Source organism: Mobula hypostoma, chromosome 6 (assembly GCF_963921235.1).
Source record: "Mobula hypostoma chromosome 6, sMobHyp1.1, whole genome shotgun sequence".
NCBI lineage: Eukaryota > Metazoa > Chordata > Chondrichthyes > Myliobatiformes > Myliobatidae > Mobula > Mobula hypostoma.
Window position 1 is genome coordinate 74,071,275 of NC_086102.1, and position 27,408 is coordinate 74,098,682.

General features: G+C 42.2%; 1 protein-coding gene across 3 annotated transcripts in view; it reads left to right on the forward strand.

Moving 5' to 3' along the window:
• frmpd4 (FERM and PDZ domain containing 4) overlaps window positions 1-27,408 on the forward strand; it is a 739,421-nt gene that overhangs the window by 381,585 nt on the left and 330,428 nt on the right. For all 3 annotated transcript variants that reach the window (XM_063051001.1, XM_063051003.1, XM_063051002.1), the window contains exon 2: window positions 7,072-7,188. In XM_063051001.1, coding sequence (XP_062907071.1) covers window positions 7,072-7,188 — 117 coding nt within the window. The remainder of the gene's footprint in view (window positions 1-7,071; window positions 7,189-27,408) is intronic.

The following is a 27,408-nucleotide window of genomic DNA, read 5'->3' on the forward strand; positions in this document are numbered from 1 at the left end:
GCATGACAATGGCTTTGGTATTTGTATAACTATAGGTTATATAGGTGTGTACCAAGGAACAGTGAAAAGCTTTGTTTTGCATGCTGTCCAGACTGATTGTGCCATGCATGTTTACATCAATGTAATGGAAGGGAACAGAATGCAGAGTACAGTATTATAGTTGCAGAAGCATGTTGTGTAGGTAAACAAATAAAGTGCAAGAGTCATGACGAGATAACTGGGAGACTGAGAGTTCCTCTCTTAGCATACGGTAGTTCCACTCAAGAATCTTCTAACTGTGCGATAGACATTGACTCTGAGTTTAATGGTGCTTGCTCTCAAGTTTTTCTGTCTTCTACCTGATGGCAGAGGGCAGAAGAGAGAATCATCGGGTTCACAATAGGGTCCTTCATTGTGTTAACTGCTTTCCATAGGCAACAGGAAGTGTAGACGGAGTTAATGGAAGAGAGACTCTATATTGATGTACAGTGTATTCATTGACGACAGCAAGGCATTGGGCCAACCAGACAGGGATATTTTGCAGTTTACTGAAGACCAGGCTCTCTATCATCATATTTCCATTTTAGATCAGTTGTAACATCCAAAAATGGAGGTCACAAGTATGAATCAAATGAGGAATTGAGGAGAGCCTTAGAGTGGTGAGAATGCAAAATCTGCCATCATATTGATGTCATGGTGTGCTCTCAGAGGACAGGTCTGGACCCAAGTGCAGGGGAACAGAGGCTCTCAGACACGCGAAGCACTGACTACTCGAACCTAGGAGCTGTGGGTGACAGCATCGCAACTTGATCCAGGAGCAGAGGAATGGCAGGAAGAGATGGAAGCAAGAGGTTTGATATTGGAATACCAACAAAGTCCTGAAAGAGAGACTGAGAAACACCATGAGACAATTCATTCCCTCCAATAAAATAACTCCGCTGAGGCACTGAATGAGAGTCCTCTTTAAATAATCAAGACTGCAGGTAACACATGGCAGTCACAATTAACTTGACAAGATTAATCCAAAAGCACACAAAGGCTTATCAACTCCAGTTAGGGTAATGATTAGTAAATACACGTGCTCAGGAATGTGGAAGCTCGATGCTCTGCGGCAAGCTACAGAGGCCACAGGGCTCTTGACAATTGAGTGACTGATGCAAACAGCTTTTCCCCAACTGCCCTCGAGTCGGTTACGGTGAGCTACCCTCTTAGCCAACTGTTGTCCTTCTGCTGAAATTAGTCCCACATTGCAATCAGACCCAAGAGCAATCAATGATGGGCAATATAAGCCCAAGTCAGGGTGAAGAAGAACATGGGTATGTTTAAGGGAAAATTTGATAAGAACGAGGGGCAATTGAAAAGTTTGTGGCCTAAGGTAGAAGGAGACAATTTTAGAAAACCTAGCACATTTGTTTTTCAACATAGTCCCCTCCTACATTTACACACTTCGTCCAGCGGTCATGGAGCATATGGATCTTGGACCTCCAGAAAGTGTCCACAACAGGGGTGATATAAGGTAGAAGGAGATGAGTTATACAGCTCTCGTTACATGTACATGCAAGTCAACTCTTTGAGTGATTATGCAGAAAGTTTGAGGTTAATAACTCATCTCCTACTACCTTAGGCCACAAACTTATCAATCACCCCTGATGAGTTATTAACTGATGAGTTACATGATGAGTAACAGGAGTTACAGGTTAGGAATTATGAAGAATTTGTAGGCGTCAACAGTTATGTTGAATATTGCAATTAAAATGAAGATTTGGTGGATGCAATCATAAAAAGCATTGTTTGAAAGTAGTCCACTCTCTGCACTAGGTGCCTGCACTGATTTTGTTCATTTAAAGTCAATCAAAAGAACACGGCAGGGTACACTGGATGAATTCCTTCCTCAATAACTATTAGGAACTAATACATAATTTTATAGCACTGTAGTAGTTTTGGTAGTGTTTTAATTTATCCTGTATTACATTTGAATACATAATTCATTACTCAGATAAATGGTAGCTTGTCTTTTTTATACCTTTTTAACTATCTTCATGAAACATCAGCTAATTAGGGCAGTGGCTTAATTGGACCAAGATGTACGGGTCCCGACGTGTCCCAATTAACTGGAATCCACTGTATTTCTTTTTTTTAACTGTCCAGTTTGTTTTCTCCTCTATCACAATTAAGTTTTGTCTATTCTGGACATTTGAAGATCCTGTCAATACCACTGAAATCTAATCAGTTAGTCTTACTCACATTTTATGTTAATCTTATTTCACAGTTAATGCTCATTTTATACTCTTTTTCATGCCTCCATGTTTACAATTTGTACTTTAAAGTATATATTTCTGACTGAGCAACCTTGCAGTAATAATTTCCTTTGGGATAAATAAAGTTTTATCTTATCTTGTTCTGACCTAATATGAAATGAACACAGGAGCAAAATGAAACTAAAGTGAATAGGGTTACTGTGCAACTTCACCATGATCAAAGCTGAATGTTAGAATACTCAGCTCTCTGTTGTTGCTTGCATGTTCATGTTGCCGAACAGAAGGTGGTGCCACTCTACCTATTGTTAAGGAAGCAATGATTATCGCAAATTAATTGTTAGAAATGGACTTCATTAGCCCAAGCACAGTGATACAAACTTCAGTTCAAGGGGTAATTTAACAACCTGGGAAGCTCTTGCTAAAAGAAAATGTCTGGCAAGGAGTATACAGAAACCCATATGAAATATGTTAACACTCAATAAGAAATTAAAACAGCCTGTTTATTGGTTAGTGGTTGGAAATTCACAAGACCAGATCACAGTGCTTGTTCAAGCTTGGCCTTCAGATATTAGAACTGAAGTACGTTATAAACCTATGTGCACGTGCTGTCAGATATAATGTCCTGGTTCTGACTGACAAGTGTGATATCCCAGTTCTGTTAGTTCAGTCGCTCAGTGTACTGCACATGGAGCCCAGTGGCAGGCTCACTCATGCCGGGATTCCCCAGCACTTTGCCTCTTAAAACCCGCATTGGCAAGATGAGGCACAGGATCTGTTGATTTCAATGGGAAGTAGAAAACAAAGGTTTATTTTATAATATCATTTCATATTACCTTTATGGTTTAACTACATATGTTATAAGTGTTTTTTTTAAATTTTGGTTTAACCTTGTAAGTCTCTGCATGCAAAAGATATTCTAAAATCTACTTGAGTCAGTTGCTGCTCAAGCATTTGGTAGAACTCCAACACAACTTTGCTGGCTGTCAAAGGCTGTACACAACATGACATGGCTGAGCCCATGGTGCCATTGAAATCACATGATAGCTCTTCAGGATGCAGATGGCCAGTGAGGTTGGCCTTCCACCTCCAAGCTAGTAAAACATGAGGATTATAGGCACACACATGACGTTCTGGAGGAGCTCAGCAGGTCAGAGAGCATCTGTGGAAATGAACAAACAGTCGATGTTTCAGGCAGAGACTCTTCTTCAGGACTAGACCAGTAAGACTTGTCCCAAAGATTTGATGTGCATTCTAAAGAAAATAGAGTTCAAAATGCTAATTAGAAAAGTGTACAATTTATTGTAATCTCTTTACCTAACTCTTTTGATTTTAGCATAATGTAAAAATCATCTTAGGATATGGTGTTGTTCTGGCTGAATACTTTGGTAAAATGGTCAATTTTAGTAATTTACCAGTTAGAATACTGGAAGGTGTCTTATGCACCTGATTCTTTGCTAGGTCATTCAGCTCCAAGTTGGCTCACCAAATGCAACTCTGGTGAAGTCTCCCATGCCTTTGCTGACATATGTCCTGTCTATATCACCCCACCATCAATGTGAGACTATTTATTCTCTTTTTTTTCCCCAGTCCATTTCCAACAAAGGGTTGTTGACTGAAACGTTACTGTTTCGCTTTCTGCAAATGCTGCCTGACTTGTTGGGTTTTCAGCATTTATTTTACTTTGATTTTTTACTAGTGTTGTGGGGCAGATTCCATTTAGAGTTCAGAGGTACAAATACAACAAGTATTTATTACATAGACAAAAGCATGAAATGGAGGATCTATGAGTTTTTACAATGCTCTGATTTAATTCCATAACTGAGCCAGAGAGATGTAGATCATACAACACAGAAATGCTCCTTTTGATCCATCATGCGCATACCAATCTCTGTGCCTATTTACACTATTCCAACCTGCCCATATTAGGATAGATGCCTTCTTATGTCTTCTGTCTGGCAAACACCAGTTAAACATAGTTAATACTGATGTGAACAAGCAGGAGTACTGTTGGTCAACAGATGACCACCTTAGCCTTTCTTACTAGCCTTCCATGATATCAAAAATCTCAGATTGACTAAAACAGGAGGCCTTTATTCTCTATAGTAACACCACTAGATCCTCTCACTGTGTATAAGATGATGAGAGGCATTGATTATGTGGATAGTCAGAAGCTTTCCCCCAGGCTGAAATGGCTAACACAAGAGAGCACAGTTTTAAAGTGCCTGGAAGTAGGTACAGGAGAGATGTCAGGGGTACAGCTTTTATGTCGAGAGAAGTAAGTGCGTAGAATGGGCTGCTGGCGACGGTGGTGGAGGCAGATAAAACAGGGTCTTCTAAGAGACTCTTGGATAGATACATGGAGCTTAGAAAAATGGAGAGCTTTGGGTAACCCTAGGTAATTTCTAAAGTAAGTACATGTTTGGCACAGCATTGTGGGCCAAAGGGCCTGTATTGTGCTGTAGGTTTTTTATATTTCTACGTTTCTAAGACATCCTATATGTTCCACCCTTATCTCCCCTATCAATATTTTAACTCGCTGAATGCTATGCTTTCTACTACATTTTCTATAAGCATACCTGAAATATTAAACTTTTTTTTGTCATGTATCCCATCGTGCCTTGTGGTTAGTTTATGTTCAAAGTCAAAATCAAGTTTATTGTCATATGCACAAGTACAGTATGCAAAAGCGTAAAAAAACGTAATTGCAATGACACCACTGGCATATAGCATCAGAAACGAGACATTAGACCATAAATCCTTAAGGTATGGGAGCAGAATTATGCTATTCAGCCCACTGAGTCCACTGTGCCATTTGATCATGTCCAACATTAAACAAAAAAATAATATACACAAGAAGAACAGAATTCGTCCATTGCAATGCGAAGTGGTGACAGCGCTGTTATACTGAGGTAGTGGTTAGGGATGCGTGGGTTGCTTCAAGAACTGAATGCTTGAAAGGGAAGTAGCTTGGTGCACCACAAGGCTGTGTGCTTAGCCCTCTGTGTTTGCCCGACGCCGGCCCCCTAGGCCTGAGTTGACGTAGTCGTAGAAGTAGCTTGAACTTGATAAGGTGCTTCAAATGGTTGGTCATGAAGCATGCAGCTCCTGACAGGGATTCATTCTAATGTGCCTACTATCATAACAAGTCAACAGCAAATGCCTTGGCTCTTCACTCTGTTCTGGAACACCTGGACAATGAAGGTGCATACATCAGAATGTTCTTCATTGACTACAGCTTTCAACATTCAACACCATCTTTCCCACAAAACTCATCACTAATTTCCAAGACCTGGGTCTTACTATCCCCCTGTACAACTGTTCCTTGATTTCCTCTCCGGCAGACTCCAGTCAGTATGAATTGGCAACATCTCCTCCACACTCACCACCAGCACACAAGGCTGTGTGCTTAGCCCTCTGTGTTTGTCACTTTATAATTATATATGTATGACTAAGTACAGCTCCAACCTTGTTTTTAGGTTTGGTGACTGTTGGGTGAACAGTCGTCGTTTTGGACTGAGACTCTTCAGCAGGACCTGCTGAAGGGTCTTGACCCAAAACGTCAACTGTACTCTCTTCCACAGATGCTGCCTGGCCTGCTGAGTTCCTCCAGCATTTTGACTGTGTTGTCAAGGTAGTATATGGCATCATATATGTACTTCGATAAAAATTTCCTTTGAACTTTGAACTTGTTGCTGTGGTAGTTCAGGCTTCTGTACTTTGTGCCCAGTTGTAGCTGTGAGAAGATGGCATGGCCCAGATGGTGGCGATCTTTAATGATGGATTTTGCCTTTTTGAGCATTTTATATCAATTCACATTTTATTCGTAGAATGTATTCATTTTAAACTGCAGTATATATAATTAATTGTTTAATACAATATAGTTATTCTACGCAATCATGATAATATAGAAAAAGAATATTAGAGGCAGCTGCTGATGGTGAGCAAATTTTAAAACCTGCCTCAGCACAAACCCATAACAAACACCAATAATGAACAAAGATTCATTCTATCTGTTATAGTAGCTGCATAATAATTAAACATAAATTAACATAAGCATTTTTATAAGGAGGTTGAAACTGGAAATTTGGTTGTTGCTGCCAACACTGATCAAGTTCTATGGAATAACATAAAGGCATGGTAAAGCTGTGCTTGATTAATAGCTTGTAATGGTTTGTAAAGTTGAAAGCAAACATATTAATCATTCTCAACTGTGCATATAATTCCACTGAAACATTTTAATCCTATTAGATAAATGCATTGAACTCCATTATGTTTGAAGGATGTGAACTTATGCTTATGAAGCAACATTGTAATAAAAAGTTAATGAAATCATATAATAAGAAAATGAATTTGGTTTGGAAAAGATGGTATTTTCTTTATTAAAAATAACCGAAGTAGTTAAACATCCTGAAATATTTTTGATAAAGTTTTTCAAAGGAAAGAAATGTCTTGCATTTAGATATGGTACTTACAGCTTGAGGCCATCCTGGAGTAATTAACAACCAATGAAGTATTTTTGAAATGTAATGTAATTTCATGTAATGGTGAAAAAATTTTGCAGTTAGTTCTGTTGTATGGCATTCTGTATTTGAATAAACTTGGAAATTCTGGACTTTTTAGATAAGCATCAGTTTTATGCTCACCGGAAAGTTTGTTGAGATTATTCAATGATATTCTCTAAGGAGAGAACTGATGTTATTCTGCCACTTAATTATATTAGTATGTTATAGCTTATAATGATCATTACATTATGCTTTTTCATGGCCATTGTTGAGTGAAATCACCAGTGAATAAGATTGATATTTAAACTTAAACTTTTTTTAAAAATTTCTAGCCACAGAAGCAAGTCTTCAGGCTGGTTACCTTCTTCGCCCAGCTGGAACTGTTCTCAGGGGTTTCCCTATGGATGGGAGATGGCGACTAATAAGGATGGCAGAAGTTACTACATCAAGTAGGTTTAAAGCCTTTTGTTTGGTTGGTGCATTCTTTCTCACTATGTAAAGGTAATTGCAGTTAGACCCGATCTACAAAATATTGGAAACTTTGAACTCATTGCTCCATGACTTGGAGTCCATCATCAACAGTAGAAAAACATACATTTTCTGACTTTGTTTTCTAAATATTTTTTAAAAAAGCAGTATTCATTATTCAGAGTCTAGATGCCATGGCAAAGACATACATTATAGCCCTTGAGAAACTGGTGGTGAGCCACTGCCTTGAATTATTGCAATCTTTCCTGTCAGGGTACTTTCTCAGTGCTGTTTTGTCCGGAGTCCCAGGATTTGGATCCAGTGATGGTGGAAGGTCAGTGATTTGTTTCAAAGTCAGAACTCCCCTATGGATGGGAGATGGCGACTTGTATAAAGGGAATGTAGGTGCTGGTGCCCTCTACTCCTACTCTCCTGGGTGGTGGAGGTCACGAGTTTGGGCCACATGGCAGTGGTGTTGGGAGGGGTAGGTGTGTTGGGGAGATGGATTAATAAGAGTAATGAGCTCATTGAGATTATTATTCTTGTTTTCAGTTTGCTCGAATTAGTACTACATCAAAGAATTAAGCAACATCTTTGAATTTAGTGAAGGGTAGTTGTTTATTAATGAAGACCAATATCCAACCATAATAACATATGAATTTTCAGTTTAACAACAATGCAACACCATACCAGCCGCAGGGTAACCCAACAAAGGGATTCAGCTACTGGACAGGTATACAAAGGTCTGAGCCACTCAGCCAGAGACACTAGTACCACCTTAACTCTGGCAGCTGGGGAAATTTCAACTGAGGTAACTAAGTAAGTCTGCAGTTAAAGAGAAATATTGGTAATGACAACCATGAAACTACCAGGCAGCCAAAGAACCTACTGTTCACTGTGGAAATGATGTTTATCATCTTATCAGAATTGGCCTATATTTGACTCCAGAGCAGCAATTCAACGATAAATAGGGATGTTAACATTTCATGGACTGCAGATGTCAGAAGTAATATCCTGTCTGTAAAAATAACCTGTCTGATTTTAGCACTGACTGTCTGATCTTGAGTGATATCTTTTTAAATATCTACAATGTACAAACGTTTGTAAATCAAATATTTAAATGTCAAGATATATACTTTATTATGTATGCCGTACACTTGCTCGTGAATGCAGATGTCTAATCAGCCAATTGTGTGACAGCAACTCAATGCATAAATGCATGGAGACATGGTCATTAGGCTCATATGTTGTTCAACATCAGAATGGGGAGAAAATGTGATCAAAGTAACTTTGACTGTGGAATGACTATTGGTGCTAGATAGGATGGTTTGGTTGTCTCAGAAACTGCTGATGTTCTGTGACTTTCACGCAATGGAGTACTGTACATGTAGAATAGTGTGAAAAACAAAAAAAAATCCAGTGAGTGGCAGTTCTGTGAGCAAAAATGCTTTGTTAGCGAGAGAAACCAGAAGAGAATAGACAGACTGGTTCAAGATGACAGTACCTTAAATAATCACACATTACAACAGTGGTGTGCAGAAGAGCATCGCAGAATGTACATCATGTCGATCCTTGAAGTGGATGGGCTACAGCAGCAAATGACCACGAGCAAACACTCAGTGGCCTCTTTAAGGACTCAATGGTTCAGGAACAGCTTCTTCCCCTCTGCCATCTGATGACTGAATGGACATTGAACCCATGAACACAACTGACCAGTTTTTATTTCTATCTTTCTTGCACTTTAACTATTTAATATATATATATATTTACTGTGTATTTTCTCTCTATCATCATGTATTGTGTTGTACTGCTGCCACAAAATTAACAAATTTCATGAGATCTGCCGGTGATAATAAACCTGATTCAGATTCCTTATTAGGTACAAGAGGTATCTTCCCTGATGTAAAAAGCACCAGATAAGGGATCTTGGTTTAATATTTTGCTTTCTTTTGATGTTTTTCCTTATTTTTGTCTATTGTAGTCAGAGTCATTGGTAACAGAGCACGGAAACAGGCTCCTCAGCCCAACTCATCCGTGCTAACCATTGTGTCCCCCCAAGCCAGCCCCATTTGTCTGCATTTTACCAATATCTCTCTAAGCACCTCCCATCCACGTGCTTATCCAAATATCTTTTAAATGTTGATATTGCAGCTACCTCAACCTCTTGGCAGCTGGTTCCACAAACACACCACCCTCTGTGAGAAGCTGTCGCCCCCCAGGTCCCTTTTAATTCCTTCACCTTTCCCCTTTAGCCTACAGCCCCTAGTTTTTAGTTCCCTTCCCCCAGGAAAAGTACACTGTGTGTTCACTCTTCATAATTTTATACACCTCTATATGGGCATCCCTCAATCTCCTCCATTCCAAGGAATAAAGTTTGTTGTTTTTTTTTAAATTGCTTCTATTTTAATATTTTTTGTCTCTGAATGTCAAAGCCAATGACAGGATTTACAGCTGGTTGAGCCCTGTTCAGCTTTGCCATCTTGCAGTGGCAGTGTCCCTGTTGCCACTGAGGTCATACCAGTGAACAGGCAAGGTTGCTTTGTCCGATCTGTAATACAGGAATTTGGACAGGTTTTGTGTCCAACACCATCAGTCCACTTTATTCCTCCTCCTTCTCCCATCTCTGTTCTTTCCTAATGCAAAACTTATGACCTCTTTCTGCTGTCTCTTACTTCCAGCATCTATGGGTTTCTAAAGCCTACGGTGACTGGTAATTAATTTTTAATTAATGCTAGAGGATCTGATTCAGAATGGGCTGCATCCCAAGTCTCATTGTTGAATCTAGTGGCAGAGCAAACTGATAAATTCAGCAGCTTCCAATTCTGTCAGACACACCAGCATTTTGCTTTATTTTCTGTTAATCTTATTTTACCGCTTTTGATCCATACCCTTTAGATTCCTCCATTGCATCCTAGGCCACAAGACCATTCGATATTGGACCAGAATTAAACCACTTGGCCCATTGAGTTTGCTTCACCATTTCATCATGGTTGATCAAATTTTCCTCTCAGCCCCAGTCTCCTGCCTTCTCCCCATGTCCCTGCATGCTCAGACCAATCAAGAATCTGTCAACCTCTGTCTTAAATATACATAAAGATTTGGCCTCCACAGTTGTCTGTGGCAATGAATTCCACAGGTTCACTACTCTTTGGCTAAAGAAATTCCTCCTCATCTCCATTTTAAAAGGACACCCCTCTATTCTGAGGCTGTGTCCCCTGGTCTTAGACTCTCCCACCATAGGAAACATCCTCTCCACATCCACTCTATCAAGGCGTTTCACCATTTGATAGGATTCTGATGAGGTCACTCCTCACTCTTCTGAATTCGAGTGAATACAGGCCCAGAGCCATCAAACACTCTTCATATGGCATGACATTCAATCCTGGAATCATCTTTGTGAACTTCCTTTGAGGTTCTACATGGCTATTGTAACATTGCCCTTATGACAGGCGATTTCTACCTCCTGTTGTATTTTGTAGGCCACATCCTTACCATTGTTTGGAGGTCTGTATGGAACTCCCATCAGGGTCTTTTTACTTTTGCAGTTCCTTCACACTACCCACAATGATTCAACACCTTCAAACCCTATGTCACCTCTTTCTAATGACTTGATTTCATTTTTTACCAACAGAGCAATGCCGTCCCCTCTGCCTTCCTGCCTAACCTTTTGATACAATGTGTATCCTTGGACATTAAGCTCCCAGCTATAATCTTTCAGCCATAATTCAGTGATGCCTACAACATCATACCTGCCAACTGTGACTGTTGCTATAACTGTGCTACAAGTTCATCTCTTTATTTTGTGTACTGCATGCATTCAGATATAACACCTTCTGTCCTGCATTCACCCTTTTTGATTTTGTCCGCCTTTAATATTGCAACTCATCCTGTTGACTGCAATGTTGCCCTATCAACAGCCTCTCCTCACTACACATCACCTCTGTTTGTAAACCAGCTACCTCATCCTCATCTTCAGCGCTATTATCCGCCTTTCCTACGACTATTCTTGCATTGAAATATAGGCAGCTCAGGACACTAGTCGCACCATGCTCAACCTTTAGATTCCTGACTTTGTCTGAGGTCTTACCAACATCTGCCTCTGTTACCTCTTCACTAATTCTTCTGGCACTCTGGTTCCCACCTGCCACCCCTGTAACTCTAGTTTAAACCCAACTGTGCAGCATTAACAAACCTTTTCACTAGGACATTAGTTCCCCTCCAGTGCAGGTGCAAGCTCTCCATTCTGTACAGGTACCAGATTCCCTGGAACAGAGCCCAATGATCTAAAAATCTCATGCCCTCTTGCCTACACCAACTCCTTGGCCATGTATTAAACTGTATAATCTTCCCAGTTCTGGCCTCACTAGGCCATGGCACGGGTAGCAATCCTGAAATCACAACCCTGGAGAACCTTTAACTTAGCTCCTAATGCCCTGAACTCCCTATGCAGATCCCTGTCACCTATCCTACCCATGTCCTTAGTACCTACATGGACCACGACCTCTGGCTGTTCACCTTTCCACTTAAGACTACGCATGGAATATTGTATACAGTAACATTGTAGGTAGGATGCAGAGATTGGGGAATAACCACAGAAATCATTCACCTAAAACTGCTTGAATTGGGGGCTGTGAGCTATAACAACAGCTTGGATTGGGGGCTGTGAGTTATAAAGACAGCTTGGATTGGGGGCTGTGAGTTATAAAGACAGCTTGAACTGGGGGCCATGAGCTATAATGACAGCTTGGACTGAGGGCTGTGAGTTTTAATGACAGCTTGGATTGGGGGCTGTGAGCTATAAGGACAGGCTGGACAAACTTGGGTTGTTCTCCCAAGTGCATTAGAAGCTGAGGGAGACATAAGGGTTTTAAAAATTATGAGGTATAGATAGGGTAGATATTAACTTTTTCTCCAGGGTGGAAATGCCAGAGGACATGTTTTTAATGTTGGAAGGGAGAAGTTTAAAGGTGCTGTGAGAGGCAAGCTGATTTTTTATACAGAACGTGGTAGGTTCCTCGAATGAGTTACCAGCGGTTGCAGTTTGGTGGAGGATGAGAGGCTTTTGGGTAGACACGTCAATATGCAGGGAATGGAATGGAGGGATGTGGATGATACACAGGAGAAGGACATCTGGTTTAAAATGGCATCACGGGCTAAGTAGACTATCGAGTGCTGTACTGATCTATGTTCTGTGAAACGTTTCCCCATATCAAAGGCTGATTAAACTGGAGGATATAGATTTAGGGCAAGGGGGAAGGGATGTGGAGGGGATACGAGGAGCACCTTGAGGGTGGTAAATACCTGGACTGCACTGCCTGAGTGAGTGGTTGAAGCCGGATCACTGACAAAATGCTGAAAGGGTCTAGATGAGCACATGGAAACAGAAAGCTAGTGAGCAAGTGGTGAGAGATGGATTGATAGAAAAGGGCAGCAGCTAGTTGGCATGACAATTTGGGCCAAGTGACCTTTCTCCATGCTAAACAGTTCTATGACTCTAATTGTTTGGTATTTCAGGATCTTCTTCAAAGATCAATCCATCCCTTGCACTGCCCTCATGCCCATCTTTCTATAACTCTTTCCCTGTCCACCCTGCACTCTCACCTTCAACAATATCTTACTGGAGCTCCTAACTTTGATGAATTTCTTGACTAAAGTCAAGACTAACAGATCAGCTCACCCCTTGATACTCTATCGCTCTCTATTTCCCCTTGTCCACAGGGATGATGCATTTTCTCTTCCTTCATCCTGGTCTCTGAATTTCTTTTTATCATCCTGCCATGACCTCAACATGTCTTTATCATCCTGCCATGACCTCAACATGTCTTTGCAACTGCCACCTCCTCCCTTGACCTCAACTCTCACCAAAATGATGACCATCCAGCTTCCCCTTCTAACCCTATGAGAGATAATTTTGCTTGTTTGCCTCTCCTCGATTGTCTTCCCCTTCAAAGTAAATCTGCTGCCATTTACTCACCTTACTCCTCAGAAATTATACTTTTGAATGATAATTTTTTGTACACAGCCCCCCCTATGCCCATAACCCTCTCCTTCCAAATTTATTCTAATAGTCTGTTATGTCTGAAATGGATGCCATTTTCTGAAGTGCTCTGAACACCAGCATTCGGAATTCATCCCTTGTCAAAGCAATGAAGCAACTTTTCAAAGTTACCAGTGCCAGCTTATGTGAATACAGCTGTGTTTAACTATCACTGCACATCGTCCTCACCTGGACTGCAGCCTTTTCAAAGTGGTCCAATCCAATCTCCTCTGGTGCTTCTCCACTTTCATCTCATTGGGAAAGACTGCATTCATCAAGACTAATTCTTGTCCATCGAGTCAGTGGTTTTAGTTCAAATTTAATTGTCACTCAACCATACGTGAATACCCACAAAAACAACCGAATGAAACAGCATTACATGGGGCCAAGGTGCAAAACACAGTGCCAACCGTCACACACAGCACAAAGCACATATAGTGCACATAAGATCGCAACATATATGAGATATCAGTAAAATACAGTCACACAAAAAAATGCATTGAAGACACTGAGTCCATGAATGTCGCAGAAATCTGCAGTGGAACACAACATGGCTTGTCTTCCGCTAAGTGAACTCTAGGGGGCAGCACAGATTCTAGTTTGGAACCCACGCCACACCGACCCCAGTGGACCACATCAACTCTGATGCCTCTCTCCTGGACAGCAGTAAAAGGCGATAACATGGCTTATCCTCGCTAAGACTGAAGCCACGCAGCCTCCACACCTAACACCAAATAAATCAGTGAGTTGGACTTGCAGCATTCCACAACAACATTGTCCTACAGGATCTTGCAATTACAAGAAAAGCAACCAAGGTGATCACTCGCTGTCAGACAGCACACCTCCTTCGTACGCCGACTCCTCTGACACCTCTCTTACGCAGGCAGCCACATGATCCATACTGGGACCTGCTCCTTCAGTTTCTCTGCCAACGAGCAACTTGCTGATGGGGCAGACCTGCCACACTTTGAGTCCAGCAGGTTCTTGCGATCATAAAAAAATACATTTAAAAAGGACAGTGATGAATTTGGTTGACCCAGTAGAAGCTGCTGCAATCAAGCACACTGCCATCTTACTGGAATGTTTCTCTCAGCATTCTAACATTCCACCCATCTGACGTTCCAAGGGCCCAGTGCTATGATCATCTATGTACAGCCTCTTGGAACCTACTACTACTACATCAACTCAGGCCTAGGGAGCCAGTGTCGGGCACGATGACGGACTCTCTACTTCTCCCTCTCCCTCAGCAGTGTGTTCAGTTCATCTACATTAGCCATGCCGCTGTCTTCCAGGAGCGTGTTGACCATAGTCCTGGGAGGGCGCCCAGGGTTCATCCTCCCATGCTTGGGCTCCCATATGATGACTAGGCTGGCAGGTAGCTCGGCGTGGCGTAGACAGTGCCCCACTAGTTGCAGTCTTGTTGCCTCGATTTTAGTGGAGAGCATTGGTAGGTTGTTATAGAGCTCAACATTCGTCATCTGCTGTTGCCAACTCACGTCAAGAGCCATCCGGAACATTCGTGTATAGCAACTCTTGGAAACATCATCCAGAACCCAATTTCAATGTGTTCACTGAATACGCACAACTAACCTTCTTCACTGTCTCATCTCCCTTGGCCCCTTTGTGTCTTCGAACTGCCATTTTGTTTTCCTTGTGCTCAATACAGGAAGTGCAGAAATATGTTCAAGTTAAATATTCTGATGATGGAAGCTATTGACCTTCATTTGAGCCGCAAACTCTGTTCCTTTTCTGCTAACGCAACACTTCCAATTGGACATTAGATGAAGCTAAACAAAATTGTTTGAAATCCTGACTTGCTGTTTGACCCTGAACTGAGGCATTCATTCATTCGTTCATTTAATTATTTTATTTATTTATTGGAAAGAGAGCAGAGTAGGCCCTTCTGGCTCTTTAAGCCGCCTGCCCAGCAACCACAGATTTAACACTGGCCTAATCACGGGACAGTTTACAATGACCAACTAACCTACTAACTGGAACATTTTTGGACTGTGAAAGAAAACCCGAACACTCGGAGAAAACCCACGCATTCCACGAGGAAGACGTACAGACACCTTGCAGATGACTTTGGAATTCCGATGCCCCGAGCTGCATAGCTTTCATGCTTTACAACTTTCCCTGGGTTTTTTTGGGCTCGGCTGTGAAGGAGAATGTGATTCACAAATAAAAATTCTCAGTTAAATCGATTAAAATACTTGGTTGTAATATTTACGTGAACAAATGGTTGGGGGCTGAATACTTTTTCAAGGCAATGAACTGTTAGCAATGTCAAAATCCCATGAAGAAACGGAAGAAGTCTCAAGTATTCCAAAGTCATTCCTCCCACAGTTTGGTTGAAAGGACAGCAATCTTGAGTTTGATATTGAGGCAGCTCACATTCACTATTGAACTAAGCAACCGGTAGGTGAAAAAAAGCACCTCACTTGAGTTAAGTATCCATAAAAAAGATTATGTCAGTTCAAACCTTTTGGCCCTAAATGAAATGAAAAGTCTACATTTGGGACTGCCAGTCAGTTATGATTATGAAGACACGTAGTCCTCTTTTATTGTCATTTAGTAATGCATTTAGTTATCCAATCATTTTTAGATTATTCTCGAAGGGCAGAGGCATATACAAAGAGAATACAGCAGGATCATTGGAATATTGGTCAATGCTGCTGATTTTATAATCCATTGTAAGGAACCCAGCAGACGAGTGATAAGTTTTCCCACCCATCTGTAGAGTTTCATTGAAAGGGACCAACTTCAGCTGATCTGCCCAGATGAATACTGTTTAATTGCTGTTTGCTTTCAATATCAAGTCTGAAAATAAGAATAGGAACAACGATACTGTGACCTCATTACATTGTTTTCCTCTTTCTAAAGCACCCTCACCCCCACTATTGAAAGTACCTGCAGCCCTCCACAGTGAGTAGGACCAATCGATCATTATTCAATTCTGTGCCATCTCCTGAGGGAGTAAATTTTTCCATAACAGCAGAAGCACTGGAACTACCAACTCAGAATGCTACACCCTGTTAACTGATTCACAATTTATTAGATACCTTTATAATCTACTTCATTGTTCCATTTGTTAGCTGCATTCATGGACAGTTTATGGCTGTTTAAACAAATTTTTTTACCCCATAAATGGAGGGCATTTGGTCCATCCCAGCTCAAACAGCAACCTCATCAGTTCAATTCCCCTTGAGGCCTATTCTTCCCCACATGTTTGGCATCAACCCCCCCCCACCCCCTTCTCCTGCCACCCAGTATGTTAGAGGCCCTCAGAAATGTGATTGTGCACGATCGTGAAATATACTTAACATGCCTGCAAAGGAGGGGGTGACAACCTTTGGTGCACTAGTATTAAAATATGTGTGTTAGAAGGAACGTTGGCTGCGTGGCAGCAGAAGTTATTGGTGCTGGACGGCTGCCGGTGACCAGTGCTGGTCCGCAGGAGTCGGTGTTGGGACTACTTCTCTTCATGTTATAGGCCAATGCTTTGGATGTCGGAATTGATGGCTTTGTGACCAAGTTTGCAGATGAGACAAAGATAAGTGGATCTTTGTATCAAAATCAAAGTGACTCTGTGGAATTCATGGCCACAGATGCCTGTGGAGACCGAGTCTTTGAGTATATTTACAGTGGAGTTGATTGGTTCTTGATTAATCAGGCTGTCAAAGTTACAGGGAGAAGGCAGTGGTATGGGGTTGAGAGATAACAATAAATCAGCCATGATGGAATGGCGGAGCAGACTGGATGGGCTGATTAGCCTGTTTCTGCTCCTGTGCTGTGTGGTCGTATGGTCTTATGATTTTTCTATGACAGAAAGGTGCATGTTGCAGAAACATAATGAATTATTTGGCATAAGTGAAGTGACTAGACTCCCCAGAACCTATTAGTACTTCTGCATTAATATCTAAACAATGAATAAAACATTGCACTCAATCAAACCTGAGCAGATAGTTTTAATAATGTCAGCCTGGAAAATGATGTTGACACCGAAGATTCTTAGAAGTTTGTATCTTTTCAGGAATTCCTAGCAATATATTGGGAAGAATTTTCTTATGAAATGGAAACATTTTATTGGTATCTATGTTATGTTGTTTTTGCAGGTTGAAATAATAAGAGTCCAACACCAGTTCCTGATATGAGCTGCAGCTGTCTTAAAATATGCAATTGGAATGAAAAGTGTATCAATTCAAGATGAGTACAAGGATGAAATTAGTGAACCAACAGCTCAGAATTTGCAATGAGCACAGGTAGCAAAGCCTTAGGATGTTCCCTTTGCACTTGCTTAAAAAAATACTTAACTGACAAGAAAAGGTTATTCATCCTTTACAGGACATAGTTTCCAGACACCTCATATGATCACCTTTATTACGTCTCTCCACAAATCGTTTAATCTCCCAAGAAAAAGTTTGCAAAGTTACCCTTTGTACTTTGCCTGTAGCCTTAAAACAAGAATACACACCGTGTAATTCAAACTTATAATCATTGCTGAATTATTATCCAAAACATTTTGAAGAACTAGGAAGCTATTTTATCAGCGGAAACACTGTAAGAAGCAACATGCCTCTAAAGTGACTCTGAGCTGGAGGGGCAACATGAATTCTAGACTCCATGGGAGGGTAAACTATTTTAATCACACAGATGGAAGAAATATTTCATACACTGATAGTACTCTCCTCAGGCTTCTCTTCTAACAGAAAGATTCACTCAAGTGGAAATAGTTGTGTGGTTACAAATCACAGTGATCCATCTCGGACATTTATAATTGCTCACTTCACTGCTCTGGTTATTTTATCAGAATCTGGAAGGTAAGTGACTTGAGATGGACATTGATTCTACATCAACAGAAGAGAGAACAGAATGCACAGGTGAAGACTTCCCCATTTACTTACTTATTTATTCAAGGAACACAGTGCTTATGTAGAGAAGTGCCTTAAGCGTTTAAAAGTGTTTTATTTTGGTCTCTTGTATCGGATGGCTACAGGGAAAGTAGGAAAAGACATCGTGTCTAGGTCCTTCTCCAGCTGATTTTCCAGTCCACGGCAATCTGTGTACCGGCCACCATGCATGAAAAAATGATTTAACTGACCGTGCATGATTCCCTAACTTTTGCATGGAATATTATTACTTGCTATTAAATTCCATTTTGACCTGGCATGGAAATTCCATATGGAAGTGAGCTCAAGAAGAAGAGCAACACACATCAAAGTTGCTGGTGAACGCAGCAGGCCAGGCAGCATCTCTAGGAAGAGGTGCAGTTGACGTTTCACGCCGAGACCCTTCGTCAGGACTAACTGACGAAGGGTCTCGGCCTGAAGCGTCGACTGCACCTCTTCCTAGAGATGCTGCTTGGCCTGCTGCGTTCACCAGCAACTTTTATGTGTGTTGCTTGAATTTCCAGCATCTGCAGAATTCCTGTTGTCAAGGAGAAGAGTCTTGGTTAGCTTTGAGGGATGGTTTTGTGCACCAGGTGGTGAATTAGGTGTCAGATTAGGGTTTAGGGATAGGGATAAGAGAGAATGAAGAGTCAAGGTCAGGAGTATTGTTCGGGTTCTAGGTTGAAATGTGGCAAGGTTGAAGGTCGATGATCCCTGGGGTCGGGTCAATGGGCATTGCGGAGAACAGTGATCCTTGGATCTGCGAGTCGTGAGTCAGAGGTCTCTATGGGCAGGAGTCATGTGAACAGTAACAACTCCACCCAATCACTGGGATCGGAGGTCTGTGCATCCAGAAGTCAAGGCCTGAAGTGCTCCGTGATCAAAGGTCAATGATCCCGGAGGTTGGTTTCGTCAAGACCCGAAGGTCTGCCCATCAATGGTGAGTTCTTAGGATCAATACCCAGAGCTCGGCCAGGTCCGGACAGCAAAACCAAAGATCAAAGTCCAGAGCTCCGCAAATCCGAGCCTTGATTTCTGCACAATGTGATAAAGCAAAATGTACCTGTTCCTCCTTGCAAAATTGCTCAAGCTGTGTCTGGTTGGTTGGGGAGCAGCAGTGGACAGCAATCTTGAGGTCTTGCCAGAGATACTCGATCAAGTTAAAGTCAGGATTCTGACTGGGCCACTGAAGAGCATGAATTTTCTTCATTTGAAGCCACTCCATGGTTGCTCAGGCAGTGTGTTTTCAGTCATTGTCCTGCAGAAAGACAAACTTCTTCCACAGTTTAAACTTTCTGGCAGAGACCCGCAGTCTTTATCCAGAATCTCTCTGCATTTAGCAGCGTTCAAAGTCCCAGCAACCCTGACCAGATTTCCCTTGCCTGCTGCTGAAAAGCATCCTCATAGCATGATGCTACCTCCACCATACTTTACAGTAGGGATGGTGTTATCTAGATGATGTGTAGTATTGGATTTACACCATACGTACCCCTTAGTGCTGAGGCCAGGAAGTTCCACTTTTGTCTCATCCGACCACAACACCTTCTTCCAAATCTTTACAGTATCTTCTAAGTGCCACTTCACAAAGTATTTACAGGCAAGGATAAGTTTTTTTAGCATAAGGAAAAGAGCATGTGATTCACAAATAAAAATATTAATTAAGTTGATCAAAATTCCTGTTTGTAATACTCATTTATGTGAACAAAGGGTTAGGGGCCGAAGACTTTTTCAAGGCACGTGTCACTAAAAGGTCAGACAAGAATGGCATATTTCTTTCTCTGAAGGGCATTAGTGACCCAAGATGGTTTTTAAGCAACAGTTCAGTTGTTTTTTTATTTGTCACTGGGACCAGCTTTTTAATCCCAGACCTATTTAAATTGTCCAGCTGGCATGGTGGGATATGAGCTCTTGTCCCTAGGTCAGTGGTCTAGACCAGCTACACCACCACTTCCCAGAAAAATGGACAACTGCTACAAGATGCTATGAGTCTGAAAATCAGCTGTGGATGAAACAGAGCTGAAAGCATGATCGGGCTAGGCCAGAAAGCTGTCCAAGCGAATGCTGAGAGCTGCGTTTACAGCGGGAGATGATACATTTACTTAATCTCATTCAATTGAAAACAACCTCCTGACTCAGTTCTTGATGTAACATGTGGTTATTGATGACAGTGGTGCGGCTCACCACCAACAACGATGAGACGGCCCACGGAGAGGAGGCGGAAGAGCTTGCGAGCTGGTGCAAAGGAGATGGTTATCAACTTCAGGAGAATTCAAATCACTCCCACCCCCCCCCCTCACATCGGAAGCACAGCAGTGGAAACCGCGAGCAGCTCTAAACTCCTGGGAGTGCGCACCTCACACAACCTCACGTGATCCCAGAACAAACCCTGTGCAATCAGAAAAACACCACAATGCCTTTAATTCCAGAGGAGGCTGCACAGAGCTGGACTCTGCACATTTACCTCATATCCTCCTTCAGATGCGTAGTGGAGAGCATCCTAACATGCTGCATTACTGCATGCTATGGAAACTGGCGACCAAAAGGAAGACTCTACAATGAGTAGTCAACACTGCCCAACACATCAGTCGCACCAATCTGTCCACATATATACAGAAAGATGCTGGAAAAGGGCCATTAACACCATGAAGGGTCCCACCCACCCTGCTCATGGACTGTTTGTCCCATCAGGGAGGAGACTATATAGCATCCACGTACTCTTTCAATCTTATTGATGTCCTTCCTGTAGGTAAGTGACCAGAACTGCACACAATACTCCAAATTAGACCTCACCGAGGGGAGGGAGGGAACATCGACTCAGACCAAGAGAGGCCTGCGTCGGGCATTTTCATGCCTTACAAGGCACAGATTGGAAGTCTGTGTGGGGCACCACTCCTCGCACAGACACTAGAGCAATGTGTGGTTAAGTGCCTTGCTCAAGGACACAAACACGCTGCCACAGCTGAGGCTCGAACTAGCGACCTTCAGATCACTAGACGAACGCCTTAACCACTTGTCCACATGCCCAACACACCTCACCAATGTCCTATGTAACGTCAGCATATCATCCCAACTCCTGTAGTCAGTACTTCAACTTATGAAGGCCAACTTGCCGAAAGCTCTATTTATATCCTCATCTACCTGTGTCACTACTTTCAAGGAATTACAGATCTGTATTGCCATATCCTCTGTTGTACTGTACTCTTCTGCCTGCCTTTCACTGTGTAAGTTCTACTCTGTTTTGTCCTGCCAAAGTATAACATTTCACATTTGTCTGCTTAAATTCCACCTGCCATCTTTCAACCCATTTTGCCAGCTGGCCCAGATCCCTCTGCAAGCTTTGATAGCCTTCCTTGCTGTCCATTAAAGTTCATGTAGACTACAACCAAGACTGTAGCTTTCCTGCTAACCTCCTTGGAAAAACTCTGTAAGATTGGTTAGATACGGCCTACCATGTCCCAAGCCATGCAGGCTATCCCTAGGCAGTCCCTATCTAGCCAAATACATTCTGTATATATCTGATCCCTTAGAATACCTTCCAATAACTTATCCACTACTGGCGTCAGGCTCATCATTTCCACATGTTCCAGTTTGTACTTATTGTCATTGTTTACAAAAAAGACCATAAGACATAGGAACAGAATTAGGCCATTTTGCCCATCAAGTCTGCTCCACCATTCAATCATGTCTGATCCTTTTTCCCTTTCCTCAACCACATTCCCCGGCCTTCTCCCTGTAGCATTTGATGCTATGTCCAATTAAGAACCTATCAAATACACCCAATGACCTGGCCTCCACAGCTGCCTGTGGTGACAATTTCCACAAATTCACCACCCTCTGGCTAAAGAAATTTCTCGGCATCTCTGTTTTAAATGGACGCCCCTTAATCCTGAGGCTGTGCCCCTTTGTCCTAGACTCCCCCACCATGGGAAACATTCTTTCCACAGCTACTCTGTCTAGGCCTTCCAATATTCAAAGGGTTTCAATGAGACATCCCCCCCCCTCATCCTTCTAAATTCCAGCGAATGCAGACCCAGAACCATCAAACTTTCCTCGTATGATAACCCTCTCATTCCCCGAATCATCCTTGTGAACTGCCTCTGGACCCTCTCCGATGCCAGCACATTTTTTCTCAGATGAGGAGCCCAAAACCGTTCACAATACTCAAGGTGAAACCTCACCAGTACCTTATAAAGCCTTGTATTCAAGACGTCTTGAGATAAATGCTAACATTGCATTTGATTTCCTTACCACCAACTCTACCTGCAAATTAACCTTTAGAGTGTTCTGCATAAGGATTCCCAAATTCCTTTGCATCCTAGATTTTTGGATTTTCTCCCCATTTAGAAAATTGTCTGCAAATTTATTTCTACAACCAAAGTGCGTGGCAATGCATTTTCCAATATTGTATTTCATTTGTCACTTTCTTACCCATTCTTCTAATCTGCCTAAGTCCCTCTGCAGCCTACCTGATTCCTCAATACTACCTGCCCCTCCACTAATCTTCATATCATCTGCAAACTTGGCAACACAGCCATCTATTCCATCATCTATATCATTTATTTACAGCATAAAAAGAAGAGGTCACAAAACTGACCCCTGCGAACACCACTAGTCACTGGCAGTCAACCAGGAAAGGATCCTTTTATTCCCACTAGCTGCCTCCTACCAATCAGCCAATGCTCTAACTGTGTTAGTAACTTTCCTGCAATACCTTGGGCTCTTAACTTGGTAAGTTGCCTCAAAGGCATTCTGAAAGTCCAAATATACAACATCCACTACATCCCCTTTATCTATCCTATTTGTAATCTCCTCAAAAAATTCCAACAGGTTTATCAGTTAAGATTTTCCCTTAAGGAAAACATGATGACTTTGTCCTATCTTGTCCTGTGTCACCGAGAACTAAATAACCTCATCCTTAATAATCGACTCTAACATCTTCCCAGCTACTGAGGTCAGGCTAACTAGTCTATAATTTCCTTTCTCCTGCCTTCCTCCTTTCTTAAAGAGTGGAGTAACATTTGCAATTTTCCAGTCCTCTGGCACCAGGTCAGAGTCCAATGATTTTTGAAAGATCATTGATAGTGCTGCCACAACCTCTAACACTACCTCTTCCAGAACCCTAGGGTGCAGTTCATCTGGTCCAGCTAACTTATGTCCCCTTAGGTCTTTTGGAATTTTGAGCACCTTCTCTCTTGTAATAGTAACTGCATTCACTTCTCTTCCCTCACACCCTTCAACACCTGGCACACTGGTAGCGTCTTCTACAGTGAAGACTGATGCAAAATACTCATTTAGTTCATCTGCCATCTCATTATCCACTAGATACTAGAATACTACTGCACAGTACAGGCCCTTCGGCCCTCGATGTTGTGCCGACCCATATATTCCATAAAAAATGTACTAAATGTACTAAAATGTACTACCCCGTAACCCTCTATTTTTCTTTCATCCACCGTAATCATTTCTCTGGCCTCATGTTCTACTGGTCCTATATCCACTCCCATTTCTCTTTTATTTTTTACATATTTGAAAAATCTTTTACTATCCCCTTTGATATTGTTTGCTAGCTTGCTTTCATATTTCATCTTTTCCCTTCTAATGATTCTTTTAGTTGTTTTCTGTAGGTTTTTAAAGCTTCCCAATCCTCTATCTTATCGTCATCTTTTGTATGCCCTCTCTTTTGCTATTACATTAGCTTTGACTTCCCTTGTCAGCCACGGTTGTACTATTATGCCATTTGAGTATTTCCTTGTTGTTGGAATACATCAGTCCTGCACCTTCCTCATTTTTCCCAGAAACTCACGCCATTGCTGCACTGCCGTCATCCCTGCCAGTAGTTCTTTCTGATTTACTGTCCTCTCTCATCCCATTGTAATTTCCTTTACTCCACTGAAGGGCAGTGTTGATGCTGGAGGAAGGGAATCTACTCCTCAGCTTTTTTTCCCAGTCCTGCCGAAGGGTTTCAGCCTGAAATGTCGACTGTGCTCTTTTCCATAGATGCTGCCTGGCCTGCTGAGTTCCTCCATCATTTTGGGGTGGGTGGGTGGGTGTGTGTGTGTGTGTGTGTGTGTGTGTGTGTGTGTGTTCTCTTGTAGGGGGTTACAATGAAGTTTAGAGATAATCATCAAGAAGTATTGAGATCTTATCACTTCAGATTTCAATAATCAGTAAATAATAAAATACTCTTGGTCCCAATGGGGCTGCTTTTTAACTGAATTCTACTGAGTCTGTACTACAGTGAGCACTTTAATTCTATTAGGGGGTGTGGGTAATTGCTTCAAAGACAGACCACCTTTATGTCATGCCTTTCATTGCCTCAGCTCACTTCACAGCCAACAAGTACACTATTGCTAAGGTAGATGTATAGAATAATAGGCAAAGGGATGTGTTTAGTATCATATTGATTAACATTTAGCAAAAGTGTCTGGATCAACGGAAGAAGCTGAGGGACCAGCATTGGATTGTAACAACTGAATGACAACATGAATAAATTGATATGCAATTGGGGCATTCACGTTCGTTTGATTGCTGATAAAACACTTTGTGTCATGATAGTGGAGATTTGACAAACTTCCAAGTCCCAGCCAAGGAGGGGAGTCAAATCTTTCACAGGTAATTGGCTGCATTAGTAAAGGAATACTGCAGTCAGTGGAAATTAATCACCTAAAATCAAATATGCCAAAATGTAAATTTGGCCAAATGCCAGAGGTCTGTCAATACCTACACTGAAGTATGAAGAGTAATAGGCTGGAGAGGAAGAGTAGAAATAATTGACTCTAAGCTGAGTGATAAAGAGCTTGTTTGACGCTTCCAATGATGTAGGGATATGGGGTGTGAAGACAGAATAGGATAAAACAGTGTGATTTGGCTGAACCTAGAGAAATGGCCAAGCAACAGGGCTTTAAGGGATGAAGTTGTAATATAATTATATTAAAACAAAGCAGGATCAAAAGGCAAACATGGTTAATTATGAAAGTCATGTCCATCAACTGGAAAGATGGTTAGCATTGGCATGGCGGTCTGGTGGTCCTGTTTCAGTCTTTATATGCCTGTCATAGGATGGAGTGTAATCACCCTTGCAATGCAGGAAAGCATTGTTAGGTTTCTTGCTAATTTAAAGATATGCAATAAGTATATAAGTACCCCCCCAGGGGAATGCCATGGAGACCAGGTTACTGGAACTGAGCATGGATCCGTAGTGCAGAAGGGAAAGAGGGAGAAGAGGGGAGGGGTAGTGATAGGTGGCTGAATAGTCAGAGGAACAGACAGGCGATTCTGTGGATGTGAACTGGGCACCCAGATGGTATGTTGCCCCATAGGTGCCAGGGTCAGGGTCGTCTCAGATCACATCCACAGCATTTTGGAGAGGGAGGGAGAGCAGCCAGATATCTTGATACATATTGGTGCCAATGACACAGGAAGGAAAAGCAATGAGGTTCTGAAGAAAGAATTTAGAGAGCTAGGTAGGAAGCTAGAAGCAGGACCTCCTGGATAGTAATTTCTGGATTGCTGCCTGTGCCATGCACCAGTGAGGGTAGAAACAGGATGATTTGGCAGATAAATGCGTGGCTGGGAAGCTGGTGTAGGGGGCAGGGCTTCAGGTTTTTGGATCATTGGATCTCTTTTGGGGAGGTATGACCTGTTCAAAAGGGAAGAGTTGTTCCTGAGTCCAAGGTGGACCTATATTCCAGCGGGCAGGTATGTTAGAGCTGTTGGACATAGAACATAGAATAGTACAGCACAGTACAGGCCCTTCGGCCCACAATGTTGTGCTGATCCTCAAACCCTGCGTCCCATATAAGCCCCCACCTTAAATTCCTCTATATACCTGTCTAGTAATCTCTTAAACTTCACTAGTGTATCTGCCTCCACCACTGACTCAGAAAGTGCATTCCACGCACCAACCACTCTCTGAGTAAAAAAACCTTCCTCTAATATCCGGCTTGAACTTCCCACCCCTTACCTTAAAGCCATGTCCTCTTGTATTGAGCGGTGGTGCCCTGGGGAAGAGGTGCTGGCTATCCACTCTATCCATTCCTCTTATTATCTTGTACACCTCTATCATGTCTCCTCTCATCCTCCTTCTCTCCAAAGAGTAAAGCCCTAGCTCCCTTAATCTCTGATCTCTAAAATACTCTCTAAACCAGGCAGCATTCTGGTAAATCTCCTCTGTACCCTTTCCAATGCTTCCACATCCTTCCTATAGTGAGGTGACCAGAACTGGACACAATACTCCAAGTGTGCCCTAACCAGAGTTTTATAGAGCTGCATCATTACATTGCGACTCTTAAACTCTATCCCTCGACTTATGAAAGCTATCACCCCATAAGCTTTCTTAACTACCCTATCCACCTGTGAGGCAACTTTCAGGGATCTACAGACATGTACCCTGAGATCCCTCTGCTCCTCCACACTACCAAGTATCCTGCCATTTACTTTGTACTCTGCCTTGGAGTTTGTCCTTCCAAAGTGTACCACCTCACACTTCTCTGGGTTGAACTCCATCTGCCACTTCTCAGCCCACTTCTGCATCCTATCAATGTCTCTCTGCAATCTTTGACAATCCTCTACACTATCTACCACACCACCAACCTTTGTGTCGTCTGCAAACTTGCCAACCCACCCTTCTACCCCCACATCCAGGTCCTTAATAAAAATCACAAAAAGTAGAGGTCCCAGAACAGATCTTTGTGGGACACCACTAGTCACAACCCTCCAATCTGAATGTACTCCCTCCACCACCAGCCTCTGCCTTCTGCAGGCAAGCCAATTCTGAATCCACCTGGTCAAACTCCCCTGGATCCCATGCCTTCTAACTTTCTGAATAAGCCTACCGTGTGGAACCTTGTCAGATGCCTTACTAAAATCCATATAGATCACATCCACTGCACTACCCTCATCTATATGCCTGGTCACCTCCTCAAAGAACTCTATCAGGCTTGTTAGACACGATCTGCCCTTCACAAAGCCATGCTGACCGTCCCTGATCAGACCATGATTCTCTAAATGCCTGTAGATCCTATCTCTAAGAATCTTTTCCAACAGCTTTCCCACCACAGACGTAAGGCTCACTGGTCTATAATTACCCGGACTATCCCTACTACCTTTTTTGAACAAGGGAACAACATTCGCCTCCCTCCAATCCTCCAGTACCATTCCCGTGGACAACGAGGACATGAAGATACTAGCCAGAGGCTCAGCAATCTCTTCTCTCACCTTGTGGAGCAGCCTGGGGAATATTCCGTCAGGCCCCGGGGACTTATCTGTCCTAATGT